The sequence below is a fragment of the Falco biarmicus genome, chromosome 1 (assembly GCF_023638135.1).
Source record: "Falco biarmicus isolate bFalBia1 chromosome 1, bFalBia1.pri, whole genome shotgun sequence".
NCBI lineage: Eukaryota > Metazoa > Chordata > Aves > Falconiformes > Falconidae > Falco > Falco biarmicus.
Genome location: NC_079288.1, coordinates 76,122,091 through 76,139,464, shown reverse-complemented (window position 1 = coordinate 76,139,464; position 17,374 = coordinate 76,122,091). Strand labels below are relative to the sequence as shown.

Sequence of the window (17,374 nt, the reverse complement as noted above, 5' to 3'; positions counted from 1 at the left end):
TTTTGTGTGGAGGAATAGAGCCAAAGCTGGGTTTTACAGCAGCGACGCCCTCAAGGCTAAAGCTTCATCCTCTGCAAAGCCACTGGCTGTTTCAAAGGTGAGGAATTTGTCACTGTCTTGGGTTACAACTCCAAGGACATCTTGCCCCTCAAACAAATTGAGATGCAGTGGGGAGCTAGCCTGCCATATTTATTTTTTTTTTTTACCAGCTTTAAAAGGAAAAGAGTGGTGATCCTTGGGGAAAAACCCAAACCACCAAGCATGTAGGAGACCATAACCACTCCCTTTTGCCATCAGAGAGCTGGAAAAGAATGCCCAAGTAAAAAACTAATCAAGTTAAACATGAGTTAAAACCCTTTTAAACAACTTTAAGCTATTTATACTAGACCAATACACCAGATAAAGGAATGCAGCATAAAACTGCTACATTTTTCTAAAACCTAAGGGGCACCAAAAGTGCTAATACATACAAGGACAGAACTTCCATTATTAATTCAACTGTATCTGCCACTGCACAACTTAACATAGCTAATTTCAATAAACAAGGAGGATTTTTTATTCTAAAATGTGTTAATTCAACAGCGAAATGGTGTAAGAGCGGAACATCTATCAATCTCTGTTCCTGCTAAAGCACCTCAATGGCAGTTTCTTCCACAAAGTCCAGCCTGAGAGTCCTGGTATCTTTAATATAGTGCAGGGCTGAACCAACAGCATTTAATAGCCCCTCTCTGCACACCTCTACAGTAACTGTTTGGCATATGCTTGTAAAAACAAACAAAACCACAAAAGTAGCTCTGTACCTCCTCCATTCTCTCAGCTTACCCTCCCCGTTTTCTTGTGTGTCCTACAGGCTTACACAAGAGCTGGACCTGAAACCAGTAGCACACCCAAGCAAGCAGCATTTCTCAAGGCAGAGAAACCATCTGGCATCACCTTTCTGTGAATAGTTTTGATCAAAACAGGTACAGTTCAAAGAGGAGATAGTAGTTCTAAAGCAAGCAGTGCTACCTTTGGAACTAAGAGTAAACAAGACTGGACAAAGAACATATAAAATTACCTCAGTTTGTGCTTTTGGTTCTCCAGCTTTGGCCCTCTCAAGCAGTTCCTCAAAAATCACTTCAGGTTCTTCCTTCATGCCCTCTAGAAATTAATTTGATAAAGAAAATCGTTTACTCGCAGTATTTGAAAGTATTTTATAAATGATTGCTATGCATGGTTGAAGAATTAAAGGATCCTATCTAAATAAATCCAACACGAGTGTTTTGTGAAGAACAGTAGAAATTAACTCATTACAATATTTACACTATCTCAGTGTTGTACTTCAGCGTATTTACCATTACTTGTTATTGGTACCTGCCACAAGATGACATACAGAGCTTACGGTTGCTCATTTACTTCCACAGAAGTAATTTCTCAATAGAATATTTATTACAGTAAACATGAGCATACACGGAACACGTAGTATGGATCAGCTTTTGTACTATTACTATTCTTATTTTTAATAGCACTTCAGTCTTTCACTCTGCAGCCTTTTTATTTAGTAATGGAGCCTTTTCAAGAGTTTTCAGAAATTAACCAGCCTTTTAAAACATGTCCACTACATTTGAAAGCTCAGCTCCTCAGTGTCTGGAGCATCCAGAAGATATCAATGATCACACCTTATAAACCTCACTATTTTGCGTCTCACTCCACATTTGCACCTAATTTTTTCTCCTTTCCTATCTACTATACACATACAGACTTAAACCATTTTTTTATTCAAAAGCATCATATTGCTCTACCAGTCAATCATAAAGAAAAAAAAAAATATCTTGAGAGCTTTATCTGACACCCAGTGTCTGTACTTGATGAATGAGTAATAGATTTAATGGAAAAGCTAACAAAGGCCAGAACTGCTACTTTTCATGAGATTACTTTCGTAAATTAGTTTGGAAGAATTTTAAAGAGAAAAATCAATACAACTCACGCTCTTCAAGTTGGGAAAGCGTAAGAAAGGACAACAGACCTCTGACTCAATGTTAACAGCTTTACCAGCCAACCTAAAATTGTAATTAGCAAAATACAAACAACAGTAAGCACCAAAGTGTGACCCGTATGTACATTATCCCACAAGGCCACCAAACACACCATGACACTAGCTGCATACTGAGGGCACAGACAGCACAAGAAAGTGTAGTTAGGAAGCTCCATTTCCAAAAGCAGGAAACAGAGAAGCTTTCAAGCATCTAATGAATTACCTGTTTCAGTCTCTACCTTATCTTGGCAGCAATAATGTGTAAAGCCAGTAAGCAGCTCTGCTAGCTGAGGTACCACTCAGCATTAGCTCTTTTTTCCAAAGGTGGGTGGAAGGAAGAAATAACCATTACAAAAAAATCTCCTGAAGAACAGGGCTACTTACATTCTTTAACATTCCTGGTACCGGGACTATTTCCAAACAAGAACAGGCTACAAGCCAATGCTTTCATTAAATGGATGTATTTTAACAAGACCAAACCATGAGGTAGGTTCTCTCCTTCACCATGCCACAGTTTTGTCTGCCAAGCTCCACTTGGAAAAATACTAATGCCAGATAAGAACGTGCTGTCTGGCTAAACAAGGCACATAATGACAAATAATTTTCATTTAGCACTTGGTCTTTTCAAGCTGTAAAAATATTATTGTAAAATAGGCAAACAGCATCCCAGCAAAATTAACCACTTTATCTCCTTGCCCTGATATATAACCAACAGCATTGAACTCCAAACAAGTCAGAAGCCTGTTTTCTAGATGGCACCACTCACACCAGCAGACATCATTCAGGGGCTCTCTGCTAACAATAAACAAGAAGTTACAGGAAAAAGTATATTGTTTGAAAGAAACAGTATTCATCCATTTACACCACTCAAATGAGAAAAGTTGGGTAAGGCAGTACTCTCCTGTTCCTTCCTGTGCTTTCACATCCATTAACTTCTTTTGCATCAAAATTTTGGCAGCAACCGTCTTGGCAATGCAATTTTTTCTGTTCAGGGGTTTCTACATGTTGATAGGAGAACACCACAAATATTTCAGTAATAGTCTGGGTAAACCAATACAGGAGGCACCATTCAGAAGTTAGCTTTTGCTAATTAAGTGGAATTTACACACACACACAAAAAGCAAACTACAGAAAGTCATTTGCTAAACTGATATAAGCCTTAATAAGAAAGGCAGTTTTCTGGCAGCTTGTACAAGCATAGCAGCTTCCTTTCTCTCCTGCTCCACTTGTCAGACATAGGAGCAAGGAAGGCTCTGACCCTTTCCATGTCTTCTTGTTCAGATGAATGTCAGTTAGATAAGAACACTTACTATAATAGAAAGCTGTAAAGCATTCCCATATTGGTTCTTTAACACCAGTATAAAGTTAATGTATTGTAATTACATTGCAGATTAACATATAATATTCTTTGCAAAGAAGGTAAAAAAGCAAAAAGCAAAATTAAAAATGTGCAGCCTTATGGTACCACCCTCATTGAGAGAAGAAAATAAAACATGCTGGTACCACAGCAAGCATCTTGAAATATTTGTTCTATCAGAGCTGACTGCCAGGGGAAAGAAAGGCTTTCTGCTGCTATTTTCAACCTACTGCCCAATCACTCCTGCTCAGTTATCACTTCTATGTACTCTCACATGTGACCTATAAGTACAAATAAAAGATAAATAAAGTTATGTTTGTGGGTTGGTTCTGTAGTTGTAGGGCAAGGGCAGAAAGGCAGGTTGTGGAGTGTTTTGGAGATCAAATGTAGAATAGTTTAGTATCAATGTTCCTGTAACTAGCAATATTTTTTCTTTGCTTAAAGAATAAGCAAGAGGATAAGTAAAAAGACAAAAGCATGAACAACTTAAGTTTTGTGGCTGCCATGTCAATTTACTTTCTCAAAGTATTTAGGGCAGTTTTGGAACAAGGACTAACAACGCTCTTTTAATTCAACTCAACACTAGAACAAATACTATACAAGAGTCAATGCACCCACCATAAAACCCCAAGAAGCTGTGATCTATAACTTATCACCCTTGTTCTTAAACGTGTTTTTAGTTGGAAAAATCTCTTGATGTGTATTCCTCCCACATAAGAATACTGCAATGGAAATGCTGTCAGTAGCAGCTTTTATTTTCCAGCTTTGCTAAAAACTCATGTCTTTCTAATGTCAAATTTTACACTGTCTTGAATACAAAAATTTCAAGAAGAGAGGAACATTTATCTTGCAACACTTCATGTATCTTTTATGACAATTAGACTTCACTAGCTGTTGTGTGTCAGGTGCATTTATATAAGCCAATAAAGTCTATCAGTTATTCAAGGTGCACAAGCACTGCAGTCATTCAAATGAAAATAGGCAAGTGAAAGCACATAAGTTTTAGGCGGCACATAGCATTCATGTATAAAAAAAAAAAAAAAGACAGGACAGGGACATGAAAGGGTGGTTAGTACTTGATATTTGGCTGTAGTTCCTACTCTGCCACCAAGATACTGTAAACCACAGCTCATCACCAGGCTGCTCTGTGGTTTAGTTCCCAATTTAGTTAATTCTACCTACACAGAATCAGGTCACTCAACACAAATTATTCAGTGGATATTGGAACAAGGACATTATTAATAAAATCTTAATGTTTTATTTTTATTATTCTCTGTGATTAAGACGAGCTAAAGGATGAAATGATAGGTTATCCTTTAATTTTCTCAGCTCCACTAAAAAAAAAAGTGGAGGAAAAATTATCTGTGATCTGCAAAGGATGTAGATTTACTTACAAGTCTGCAGCACATATGTCCTCATACTACAGAAAGCATTTAAACTGCCAAAGGGCTACAGAAATATCCATTTTTGATATTCAAGGTTATCATTTAACAGGTTAAAGCTGTCACTTAAAACCTATTTTATTTAAGCACTTTAATAAGACTCAGTACAATGAAACTGATAAAGACCTGTACACATTTCACAGTCACACACAGCATTTAGAAAAGTAAGCTTAACCCACATATTATTAACAGATAGGCTTTAAAGGTGCTATCAAAACATTACTTGAGTCATTTCCATTTACTAGTAAAACCTATGTTTTACAAGTCCAGGAAAAATACTCAGAATACAGAAGTCTAAAACCAGATGTTTATATAGGTAGGCTGTAAACAGGCTGATGAAAACTAAAGACTATTTACTTTCTGTGATTTTTAACGTTACTTGACACATTGACTACATACAGTAAGATTCCAGCTTTGCTGCTGTAGGCTTAAATGGAAATTTAGCATTCATTTCAGCATAGGCAGGCATTTTTACTGTTTGTTAGGTTTTGACCAGAAATAAGAAATGTTGCAAAAGTAAACATTTCAGTTTTTTAAAGAATACTATGCAATACTATGTTAGGATGAAATTATTGTCCCTTACCTCTGAAATTTACCAGTTACGGTGTTAGAAAGGCAGTTAATCCATAGTAGAGGATCAGTTCAAGCAAGATTGCAAGATATTTGTCACTTAAAAATTTTAAGCACTAAAAGAAAGATGCCATCACTGATTTAATAACGTATGTATGCCTTGTCTTTGGACTACATCAAGGATTAAAACCCAAAAAACTCTTCAACATCCATACAGGGTTTTGAAGAACGGACTTACACAATCTAAGTAAGAAATCGCTTCAATGCAACAGATTTTATAGACCACCAGAGTATACTGTGGTTCCTAGTATTCTAGCACAAATCAATGACGGATGCAATAGATTCCCAACCTTTCTAATATCCTTAACATGTACAACTGAAACACATCATGTGTGCATCATTGTTGACTTGTTGCAAAGTGCCTGATGACGTATTTAGAAAAATGTTTTACATGCATTTTAGACAAACATTGTTTTTAAAAAAAGCTCATTTTAAGTGACAGTGTATGACACTTCCATCCACAAATTCTAAAATATATAAAGGCACATAAATTATAATCCTTTCACATAAGATTTTAGTTGTGTATATATACATACAGAATGGATCATACACATCTATCACATAAAACACCCTCAATTTTCTAAGTGCTCTTCTAACTGCTAGGAATCATTGCTTTCCTTAAAAAATAAAAAAAAAAAAAGTAGAAAAAACCAAACCAAACCCAAACTATTGAAGTTATTTCATGCAGAAAGAGTCAATAGAGTGCATATTGAGTAAGTCTTTGTTGAATTACCTTCCTACCAACGCTAACACATTAAAGCTCTCAGCAGGGTGGATTTACCCAGGACAAGGGCGTTTCAGCACCTTGCCTGCTATTATCACCCCCTGGCCAGGTGCACACAGCTCATCTTCAGTCACAGCTACAGCACCTGATTTCCAGATAAAACAAGACCATGAACGAGGAATACCAAAGCAAAAAATTGGTATTTCAAAGGATCACAATCTTTTATGCCTTTTGAGCTTAAGATCTTACCTGTTCACGCAGTTATTGGGGGCCAGCCCCAAGACAGTTATGTTATCATGCACAGTAAGTCTTTTTTTTTTTTTTGTTTAATACAAACACAAGCTGGGTACTACCAAGTGCTTTGAACAGTGGAAACCTAATGAGAACAGGATAAAATGAAAACTGAAAGCAGTTTCTCAGACAGGAACCAATAACGAAGGCAAAGTATTCATTTGAAATATATAAGCTTAAAAGAAATTATGGGTTTTACAAATGAATATTAAAGCTACATGGGAACTCTACCGAACAAAGGATTAATGCATTAAGCAACACCCACACTAAGTGTATGAAGGAAACCTGTATAGCATACACACTTTATATGATCACGACTACAAGCATTCATTTGGGCTCACAAAAAGAAGTGACAGGAACATGCAGGAGGAGTAGGAAAACACCCATGTGTTGGGGAGAATAAAGGATCCGAGATGATAAGATATGAAACAAGATTTCTCTATTTGCCTTCCCATTTTATTAGTACTGCAAATGCTCCTGAAGTGATGAGAAACAGTGAGGAAGAGGTTAAGTGTATGCACAATTATGAATCTGATACATTCAGTCCTAGGCTTTTTAGTTTTTTTTTTAAAGTACAGGATTTAAAATGCAGTTTCCTTGACGTTTTGTTTGAACAAACACTACTAAGACACACACACAGAGAAAAACAGAGCAGCAAAAAGGCCAAGAAAGCAGCAATAAAGACCTCAACTACCTCACAGAAAGTATCATATTCAAAAAAGATATCACAATAAGATTTTAGATACATTTAATAAATACTTCAATGAAGTAACCAGTCAGAGAAACCAAAAGACAGAAAACAATTTTTGCTTCTAATTGAGCGATGCACAGAACCTAGTTTAAGAGGTTTGTGAGCTACTCTTGTAAAAGCAAGTACCCAGACAAGGTGTCAAAAGCAAAATCTGCTAGTCATATTTAAACGTAAAGCCAGATAGGGGAAAAAAAAAAAAGAAAAAGAAAAAAGGAGAAATAAAGTTTTTAGATATAAGAATGCAACACCATAAACTTAAGGTGATGACAAAACAAAGAAAAATAGAAAAAGCAACAGATTTAAAATATATAACACCATAGATCAAGAGAAAAAAATCTCAAGAACACTTAAATGCAGAACCTGTTAGCACCTTTTAATGCCTTTTTCAAGCACACAAGTAACAGCGAGCTTAGCAGGTAAACTACAGGACCTATGGACAATTCAAGGGCAACTGAATATTTGAGAAAAAGAGAAAGTTGTGAAGTTGCAGTAAAAGATCTACGAAAATATGTTTGGGTTTTTTTTCCATCCCTGCCAGAGAACAGCATAGAGAAGCTTCTGTGCTGGAATCTCAAACTTAAACAAAGAAGCTATGGTTTCTATTAACTCTGTTTAAATAGTTTCTCTTTATTGTTCATCCAAGTGTTCTGTTGAACTACACATAGCAGCATGTAGCCTCTCACTTAAAACTGAGAAATGGAAACCAGCAAGTACGATACCAGAAAGGTCCACGATTACAGTAACCATTAAATCTGGTATCTATACAAGGCAAATATGTAAAAGAAAAAAAATAAATCTTAAGCCTATGGAAGGGGCAAAAAAGATATACTGGGTAAAATCAGATAATCTTGTGTAAAATGCCTTGACATTGGATGTTCCTGAAGGAGTCAAAAGGTTAAAGGACAGGTGAATCCAGCTCATGTTTCTATCTCTAAAGCTAGCTAGTAAGTCCTCACAGAACTCCTCTGAACAATGTAGGCTGTTACATGAATAAGTAAGAGATTAAGAACTAAAAAATTCAGAACACATAAAATTCTCATTCTTTTAGCGAAAAGATTATCAGTTTAGACACACAGAGATATACAATAAGGCTTATATTATTCAACGCATTCATGTGTGAATGAAAAAAAAAAAAGGAGGGGCAACAAGGAATTGACTGAGTGTTGATGATTCTGTGTTACGCAGGCCAAAAAAAAAAAAAAATCTCAGAAACAACTGTTGCAAAAAAACCCCAAACAAAACCTGCAAAGGGATTTCATTACTGCTTAAATTATAATAGGCCAGAAGAAATGCAGTAAAATGCAAACCAAGAAGACCGCTTATCATTGTAAATGCAGTGATAAGCTCTGAACTATTACACCCATAATAAAACCTTGGAGTTGTAACACACAGTTTCACACACACACACACACACACACACACACACACCCAAAACCAGATCAGTGCTAGTAAGATACCATTATCAGGGCCTTTAACCTTGGGAAGAAGCTGAGGAGAATGATAGTAGATATATGAAGAATTTGCAAAATGGAGAAGGTAAATGGAGAGACTATTCTATGTCTTACCAAATCTGAAAACTTAAGGGCATCAACAAATTAAAAGTATTTGGCCAATGTCAAATATTTATATGAATTTAAAGAGCAACTGGACAGACCAAGGGTAGAAGAAAAATCCCAGAAAGCACTATCAAATATAAAGATGTCACTGCTTACCACTGCACAAGGAAGTCTCTAGGCTGCAAGGCACTAAAGAACATTCTGAGAAAGAAACAGCTGCTATTGAACACTTTCAACATCTCAGTAAAATATGAATAAAATCAAGTAAGGACAGCACTAGCACTGCATTTAGAAACAGCTCCCTGGGTCTAACAGGCGTATTATAAATAATGTAAAGGACTCTCATGAAAAAGGTAACAAGAATCCGAACCTGAAAAAGCCTGTCTCCATTCAGGTTCTCCAATATTAATACTGAGCATTGGTATCAACTTCAAGCCTTCACACACAGTTCACAAACAGTAACACTCCATTGTTAGTTGAGGTAGGAGAGAAGATAAAGCTGGATAGCATCCAGAAGAAGAAAAAAAAACAAACCTACTTTGTATTTTTATTAGCTTTATCCAGTAAGCTCACTACTTAATATAAGCGGGTTTTGTACTTATAAGAAGTCACAGGATGTCAAACATTTCCCTCAGCTCCATGTCATTAACTGACAAGAGTAATTTACATGCTCGATGAAGAGTAGTATGGAACAAGCTTTCATCCACAGGTCTTTCCATCAGCTAAATCACTGGGGTGGGAGCAGGGAGGAAAGAAAGTAGTCTTTGACATTACATCTTCTCCCACACATGAACAAATTCTCCATATACCATGAAGCGTACTGATGTCTGAACTGATCTTTGTCACATTGCATAGTGGTGTTACTTACTTGAAGCCTCAGACACACATCACTTTACCACTTTAGCAAGAAGGCCTTACTGCAATTGAATGTGAGAGGCAGTATCATCTGAACCACAAAGAAAATTGCTCACTTTTACTTCGAGAGGATACTGATATAAACAACCTATGTCTGCTGCTCAACTCCACCTTTCCCACCACGCTCCACAAGGTAAGCTGAACAAATAAATGTGCAGGTGGAGACAGGCATGACACAGAAAATACAGACACAAGATTAGCTACTGTATTCAAAAACGCCTCTTTCATGACTTTCATTATGATGAACATGAAGCTGGATTTTTAATGTATCTTTTATGTCTAGATATTTCCACAAAAACATGCCTCTGAAGTGCAACATATAAACTTATTCCATACTTAACATGAAGATAATAAAAGTTCCTAAATAGTACTTGCAGATAAGAGTCTAACTGTTCTACTATCATTAATTTATAAATGCACTCTGTACCACAAGTTTCATCAGCGAAACCAGAGTTTATATTAAACTGTAGCTATCTAACCCAGCACTGGATTAGCTTGAAAAAGAAACAGCCAGTAACAGCTCAAAAACATGCTATAAATCTTGTCCCAAAGGAAGGTAGGGTGGTGCACAGAAAGGATGCATATCACCTTAATTATTACCATAAACATCCGCAAGGAAAGTCAGCTTGCTGGAAGCCAGTCATTTTTTAACATTAATTTTTCATCCTTAGTTTACGTGTAAGGGCCCCAAAACGTGTTCTGTCCGCTGGATTTCAATGCTTTCTGTCGAGCAAAGCTAAAATTAACTAAAAGACAAAAAGCATTGCTTGGCTTCTTAAAAAAAATTAAGCCTCCAGCTTCTAAAGACAACCCACCTGCAAAAACTCTATTCGCAGACTGCTCTGAAGCTTTAAGAAGTTCACAAATTAAATGTACTAGCTATAGAAAATAATTTTCTTGCAGATTCTCAGCAATAGTTCATTTGCTGGTATGAAGAAAATTTTACCCTGTTGAAATACCAAGATTTTATAGCATTAGGTAGGAAGCAAGCAACAAGAATGCATGCACATACTAAGTAAATAATGCAGGTGTATTTGTTCAAGCAACAGTCAAAGAAAAAGTAGCAAAATGAAAGCTGAAGGGCATGCCTGTCCATGGTTATCAACATGTGCAAAATCTCCCTAGAAGGTATTTCTTTTGGAGTCACATCCTATAAAATGCCTCCAGTCCCTTTTGGAAGTGTATAGTGGTAATTCTGATAAGAGTATTACACAGGATTTTTTTGCAGAAAAAGTTCATTCTGTAAGCACAAGTCCGGTAAGTTAATCAAAACCCAACAAATTCAAAACCTTCAGGGAACAGCATACAGCTTTGTTAGATTTTGTTTTCACTATGAAACAAGATTTCTGGAATCTCAGACATACTTAGAAGTGAAGGCATATACATATTAATGGCAGAATAGAAATCCTTTCATTAGCTAGAAGATGCTATGTAAGCATACCTCCAAAGTTAATGGTGTCTGATTTCTTTCAGGAAAAAGATTTAAACTGTTCGTCCACAGGTAGATGGTCTATTACCAGTGTGCTTGTAGAAAAAGTTGTTTGTAACAAAAAATGTAGGTTCTAATAGCTTTTATGTGTTCCCTGGATCGTACTGTTGAGCTTTCGGTGTTCAGCAGAGCCAGTTTGAGTCTCTGGAGAAATCCTCCTACTCACTTTCCACAAGCTCCGAGAGTCCAGTGGCACTGTGTGCAGTACCTATGTAGGAGTAAAGTTTCTGGAAAGATTGACATTCCACTCAAAAAGCAAGCAGGCATTAGGCACCACATCATAAGCATGATTTGTACATACAGAATATAATGACACAGAGGAAGAGACTGGAGAAGTATTTTGTGCTACAAACACCATTGTTCTGATAAATGGTTTTATTAACTTCAGATATTTATTTGCTTATCAGCGAATGTTGAATCTTTTCATTTACTCAGAAGCCTCCTGGATTCTTATCTTAACTGCAAAGTAAGGGTCTGGTTCAATCACGAGTACATTGCATGTTTTTCTTCCATGCACTTCCATGGTTAGCTCTTAAGATGGTCTTACTTGCCCCAAGAACAAATGAAAATATTTGTATTAACATACATTGACAGACATTTTATTTTTAAAGGTGATAACAAGGATGGGAGAGAAGAGAATAACATTTGTTTACAGAGGTGTTGAAGTCTAGGACTCAACTTTTCTTTCTCTGGGAGCAGCAATACATTTGTAGATATGATAACAGTCTTAGTCATACCACAACTGCAAGTCATCAAATAGCATTAAGTTGAAAAGGGAGCAACTTCTGCACCCCCACAAAATGAATGCAAGTTGTCAGGAGAGCAATAAAACAAAGGAAAAAAAGCATGGTGGAAAAAGGAAAAAAAGTAGGTGGAAAACTAAGGATGACGATATTATAGAGACTATAAATTTTAAAAGTGGAGGGGAAAACTATTCTTAAAAGGTGTTTCTTTCTAGCATAGCTATTATTGTACAATGATCATTTAAAGTCATTAAAATAATTTTGCACACAACCAATGAGACAGCCTTGCTGCTTTTTCCATACAGGCATCTCTGATTAAATCCTTTATGGGTTAGCTGTGATAAATCTAACACATTCCACAACTGGAAAGTTAAAAATAAGCAAGCTTTTTGTAATTTCTCAGTTGATAATCATCATTATTAACCTTCTCCACCAAAAAAACCCCAAACAAATGGGGGGGGGGGGGGGGGAGGGGGGGGGGGGGGGGGCGACAGGACAACGATGGACCCACAACCTGCAGAAAAGCGATGCAAGAAAGATAAACCTCACCAAGCTCACTTATTTTTGTAGAGGAAGATCTAAAGTTATCATAAGAACCTACACAATGCTCAAGAGAATTTCAGCAGTTCTGCAGTTTAAGCTCTTCACCACAAACACACTCTAGCAGTTCATCAGGTTACCATCAAAAGTGGCCCTTAAAAAAGACCCAAGACAATTGCTTTGCAAGTCCACAGAGCCTTACCCTGCCTAGTAAGCACTTCTAATAATTAACTGACTGAAAAGGATTGGTTTCATTTCCCAGTTTACTGTTTCCAGTCTCACCTAAATTTTTCAATGAAGTGTGCTGCCTGCTGCTGCAAAGGGCCCTCTAGCAGCATGAGTTTCAAGAGTACTGTAGTGTAGCAGGGATTTGTTCCAGTTTTATTTGAAGATGAATGTACAGGTACTAGGTACTTCCAAATGTTTTCCTCCAAAGCCACTGTAAAATATCTCCAGAGGTTACCAGTTTTTGCTGCTGCTGAATGCAGATACATTATATTAGAGAACTGGTTCAGATGAGTAATGTGCTTTTAACTTTTCAACTCTTTCCATCTAATGCATTCTGTCTGCACAGTGGAACACACCAGGTTCCTTTTGGAGGAAACTCAATTAACAGATTATATTCCAACCACTCACTAGATTAAATTTTTAAATGTGCACAAGAGGAACCTTGAGTCCTTAACACCAAACAATTTACAGAGCCTCTATTTCATGACATAAATCTACTAATGTGAGTATAGTTCTTCCCCTTCTACCCTCTGGCTGCTCATTTCTACCTTTCTAACACTCTGGGACTATGCTAGATCAAACATTTTGTTATCATAAACTAACAGATTGACTTCCTAAGTGGAAGGTGGAAGAAGATTGAGCTAGGGCACTTTTCAGCTCTGGAGTTCCCAACATAAAAGGACATGGGCCCATTGGAACAAGTCCAGAGGAGGGCCACGAAGATGATCAGAGCTGGAACAGCTCTCCTGTTAAGACAGGCTGAGAGAGTCGGGGCTGTTCAGCCTGGAGAAGAGAAGGTTCCAGGGAGACCTTACAGCAGCCTGCCAGTGCCTAAAGGTGGCTTACAAGAAAGCTGAACGACTTTTTACAAGGGCATGTGGTGATAGATAGATTTAGATTAGATGTTAGGAAGAAATTTTTCACTATGAGTTGCCCAGAGCAGCTGTGGATGCCCCATCCCTGGCAGCGTTCAAGGCCAGGCTGGATGGGGCTTGGGGGAACCTGGTCTAGTGGAAGGTGTCCCTGCCCATGGCAGGGGGCTTGCAACTAGGTGACATTTAAGGTCCCTTCCAACACAAACCATTCTATGATTCTAGGATTCTTAATCAGGTTCATTGTGTGAATGCAAAAAGTGTTATCAGTATCTTTGTTATCAGCCAAAGAAAACATTTATGCATTTCAAACAGTGAAAGGGGCAAAGACGGATAACCTTTCCTCAAATACATGGGTGTCTAATACTACTCCTATCTATGGTAAAAACACCAGCAGGTTATTGACAGCAATAGCAGCAGATCTGAGAAAGCCAATTCCCATTGTTCTGCACCAACTATGATGACGTCCCAAAATTTTATCTGAAAATAGTCATTAACTTTTGTTTAGATAGAATCTTTTCTCCCCTACAGCAATGCTTGGCAAATGAGCTTTCCAGAAGTCTGAGTAATTGCAGGTAAAATTTGAAGGGGCATTATAAACTGACAGATAAATTTTTAAGTAATTAATATTCCAAGGCATAATACTCCTCTTCTAATAATCAAAGATTTTTGTGAGATTTCTTCAGGCTTCGCACAAACATTTCACTCTGCATCAAGAGTTAGTGTGTACAAGCAAACTGCCAGAAAATGAAGACATATAGGCGCTAAAATAGAGCTTTGAAGCAAAGATTCTTTTTAACCTTAAGTGGAAGAGGTTAACACTCTGAAAATATTTGTAAATTAGAGAGGTTCCATATTTGTTAGCTATCATTTAGCAATGGGTTGGAGACACACTGTTTTACATTGTTACAATATATCGTAAACTGTTTAGAAGAATTTTTTTGTACTATTTATAAATTCTAAGTCACGCAGTTTATAAAATAATTTTCTTCCAAGAGATACAAAAGCACCTCATAACCTTCTTAAGTACAAGCAGAACTCTGCACATCTACAAACAAAACGTAACAAATTTATTTCTGTCTGCAAAGCTCTCAGTACAAATACCTTCCCCATATGTTCTCAATTTCAGAGCAAGATATTTGTGCATATTTCCTTAACAGCAAAAACAAGGACAGAACAAAAATTAAGTCCTTAATCAAAAAGATTCAAGCATTGCAACTTAGCATTACAATGCTGTCAAAAACTTCCCAAACTCTCACCTCTTAATTCCTACGTGATTCCGCCTCTCCAACCTTACTGGCTAGCAAATGTACATGAATGATGCAAAAAACCCCAAATAAAATCTTTTTCATCCACATATAAAAGATCGTTACCTTCACACTGTCTCCCAGATTTCTCTGTTATCCTAGGACATCCTCTTACCTGCTGACTGGCAGGCAGTCCATTTTTACGTAAGACACTTCACATGCTTGAAAGGACTTAAGCATTACAAGAAATGGTGTTACCTGGGGTGACAGACAGTCCAGTTCAAGTTACCATCATGGCTGACTTGAAGCAGTTACTTCAATCCAAATATCGCAGGCAAGTATCAGATCACTATCGTACTGTGAGAAATTTCTCTCAACTCTGCTTTCTTTTCATCTGAACCAAAAGTGAAACGTCCACTGGGCCACAGAAAGCTGCTCTCTAGCCCAGCAAAACAGAAAACTTACCTGGAATGTGGATTCATGTCTCTCTTCCAAAAACATTACATTACTAGCAGCAGTATTCAGATATTCACACGCTAATTAAGTATGTTGAAGGTCCTTTCTTCCTAGCTCTGCTCTGTGTACACATAGAGGAAGTGGATCCACTAACAAGAATGATGTTTTTAAGCCTATTTGGAGAATCCGGTGTTGCAACCTCCAGAACTGTCATCTGAGCTATTTCTTTTTGCATTGCTTTAGGGCTGTATCTCAAGGAAGGAGGATGCATAGAGTGGATGAAATACAGATACCAAAAAGGGGTATGTAGCAGCTGGACAGAAACTGTGCACCTGGGAGGCATAAAAAAGTGTCAGGAGATTTGAGCCAGTGTTTCAACAGACTTCACCAGACTTCATTAGCAAGCAGCCATTGGTCTTCCTCACTATCCACTGTGTTTCTCTTGGCACAGACTACTAAAATAATGACAGAACTTTTGTGTTTAAGCAACTGGCAACTCTCCTGTAATTTGCTTGCATGAATACTGATGACTCAATGGTTTTAAAGTTTCAGAAGTCCTAATTAGTAGTGTATATGCTTTGCTCGCTAATAAACGTCCTGTCCAGGAGCATCCTTGAAAAAGCAACTATTTTTTTTTTTTTTCAGTTTAAACATGAGAGTTGACGTATTGATATTTATTCTATTCCTAATACATACACAAAACCCTAACTTACATAAACAGAAATTTTCTAGAGAACGCAAGGGCTTTGAGTAGAAATAGGAACACCCACCTTTTCTTTTTTAAAACCAAAAAACCCTCAACATTTATAAGTCATCTCAAGCTCAACAACTGAAATTTTTTTCATTAAATTCAGATTTGATTTCCACAATAAATTCACAAAGCACTCTTCCCATTGCGAAACGAAATATACAAGGACTAACAAAAACACTACCTAATGATATATTAGCAGAAGATAGATTGAAAATTGCTAAGAAAAAACCTACAGTGAGTTCGATACAAATGAAGTACCTGTGCAGCTGAGGATGAGTGTGTGCTTAAGTGCTTTACTGAGTCAGAGCCAGGGCATTCATTAAATTACTGGATTATGCTACAAGATATGGATCATGCTGCAGGAATAAGAGATGGGTGTTTCCAGGAAATAAACTACTTAACATTCATGTTGATGCTATAGCCTTAAACACAGTATAGGTAAGTAGAGACTGGAAGGAAAAGCACTGTTCAGAAATACAGATACGTTGGCAAGAATAAATCAAGAATCACTGAATGGTTGAGGTTGGAAGGGACCTCTGGACACTATCTGCTCCAACTCTGCTCTGGTCATGCTGGGCCACCTACAGCTGGTTGCCTAGGACCACGTCCAGATAGCTTTTCAGTATCCTCACTGACGGAGAGTCTACAAACTCTCTGGGCAACCTGTGCGAGTACTCCATCACCCTCACAGTAGAAACTGTTATTATTATGACAAATAACATCAGACCAAAATAACTGTAGAAGAAAATACTGGATGAAGAAACATGATCTTATCAAATGCATTTGCGATCTAAATCCAATAAAATCTTGGTTAAGAGACTCCAGCATGACACAACGGCAATAGTATCTCATTCTGTAGCATTAAACACGTGCATATATTAAGATGGGGGTGGAAAGGGCAATGACAGTAGCACCAGGCACCGAGAAGATTTTCATAGGAACAGATGAGTCACAACTGAAACGGAGAAATACATCAGTGCTCTGAAGTCCTCTTTTACAAGGCTATAAACAAAAGCATCTATAATACAAAACTGCATAGGGTACACAGGCCTGTAAAGAGAGCCATGACAGAAATCAATATGATTTTAAAAAGCCCAATATTTATACAGAGTAAGAAAATCTCCAAATTGGCTAGAGAAGAATACCTGAAAGAATCTGTGTAAACCACCACTAGACTGACAGTTTGTATTTTCAGAATCTTGCGTGAATGTGGACACCAACAACAGAAACCTATGTTTTCCTCTTTCAGTCATAACAAAGACCAAGATAACTGCATGCCATCCTAATACTACTGCTATTCTTTGCCTGTTGAAGCATACTAAGAAACTTGAGAATGAAGGAAGAAAACACACCTGTTAGCACTGATCC

The 17,374-nt window shown here is 37.3% G+C and overlaps 1 protein-coding gene across 2 annotated transcripts in view; it reads right to left on the bottom strand.

Moving 5' to 3' along the window:
* Nucleotides 1-17,374, bottom strand: part of WFS1 (wolframin ER transmembrane glycoprotein) — a 34,018-nt gene that overhangs the window by 13,210 nt on the left and 3,434 nt on the right. For both annotated transcript variants that reach the window (XM_056349460.1, XM_056349468.1), the window contains exon 3: nt 1,058-1,140. In XM_056349460.1, coding sequence (XP_056205435.1) covers nt 1,058-1,140 — 83 coding nt within the window. The remainder of the gene's footprint in view (nt 1-1,057; nt 1,141-17,374) is intronic.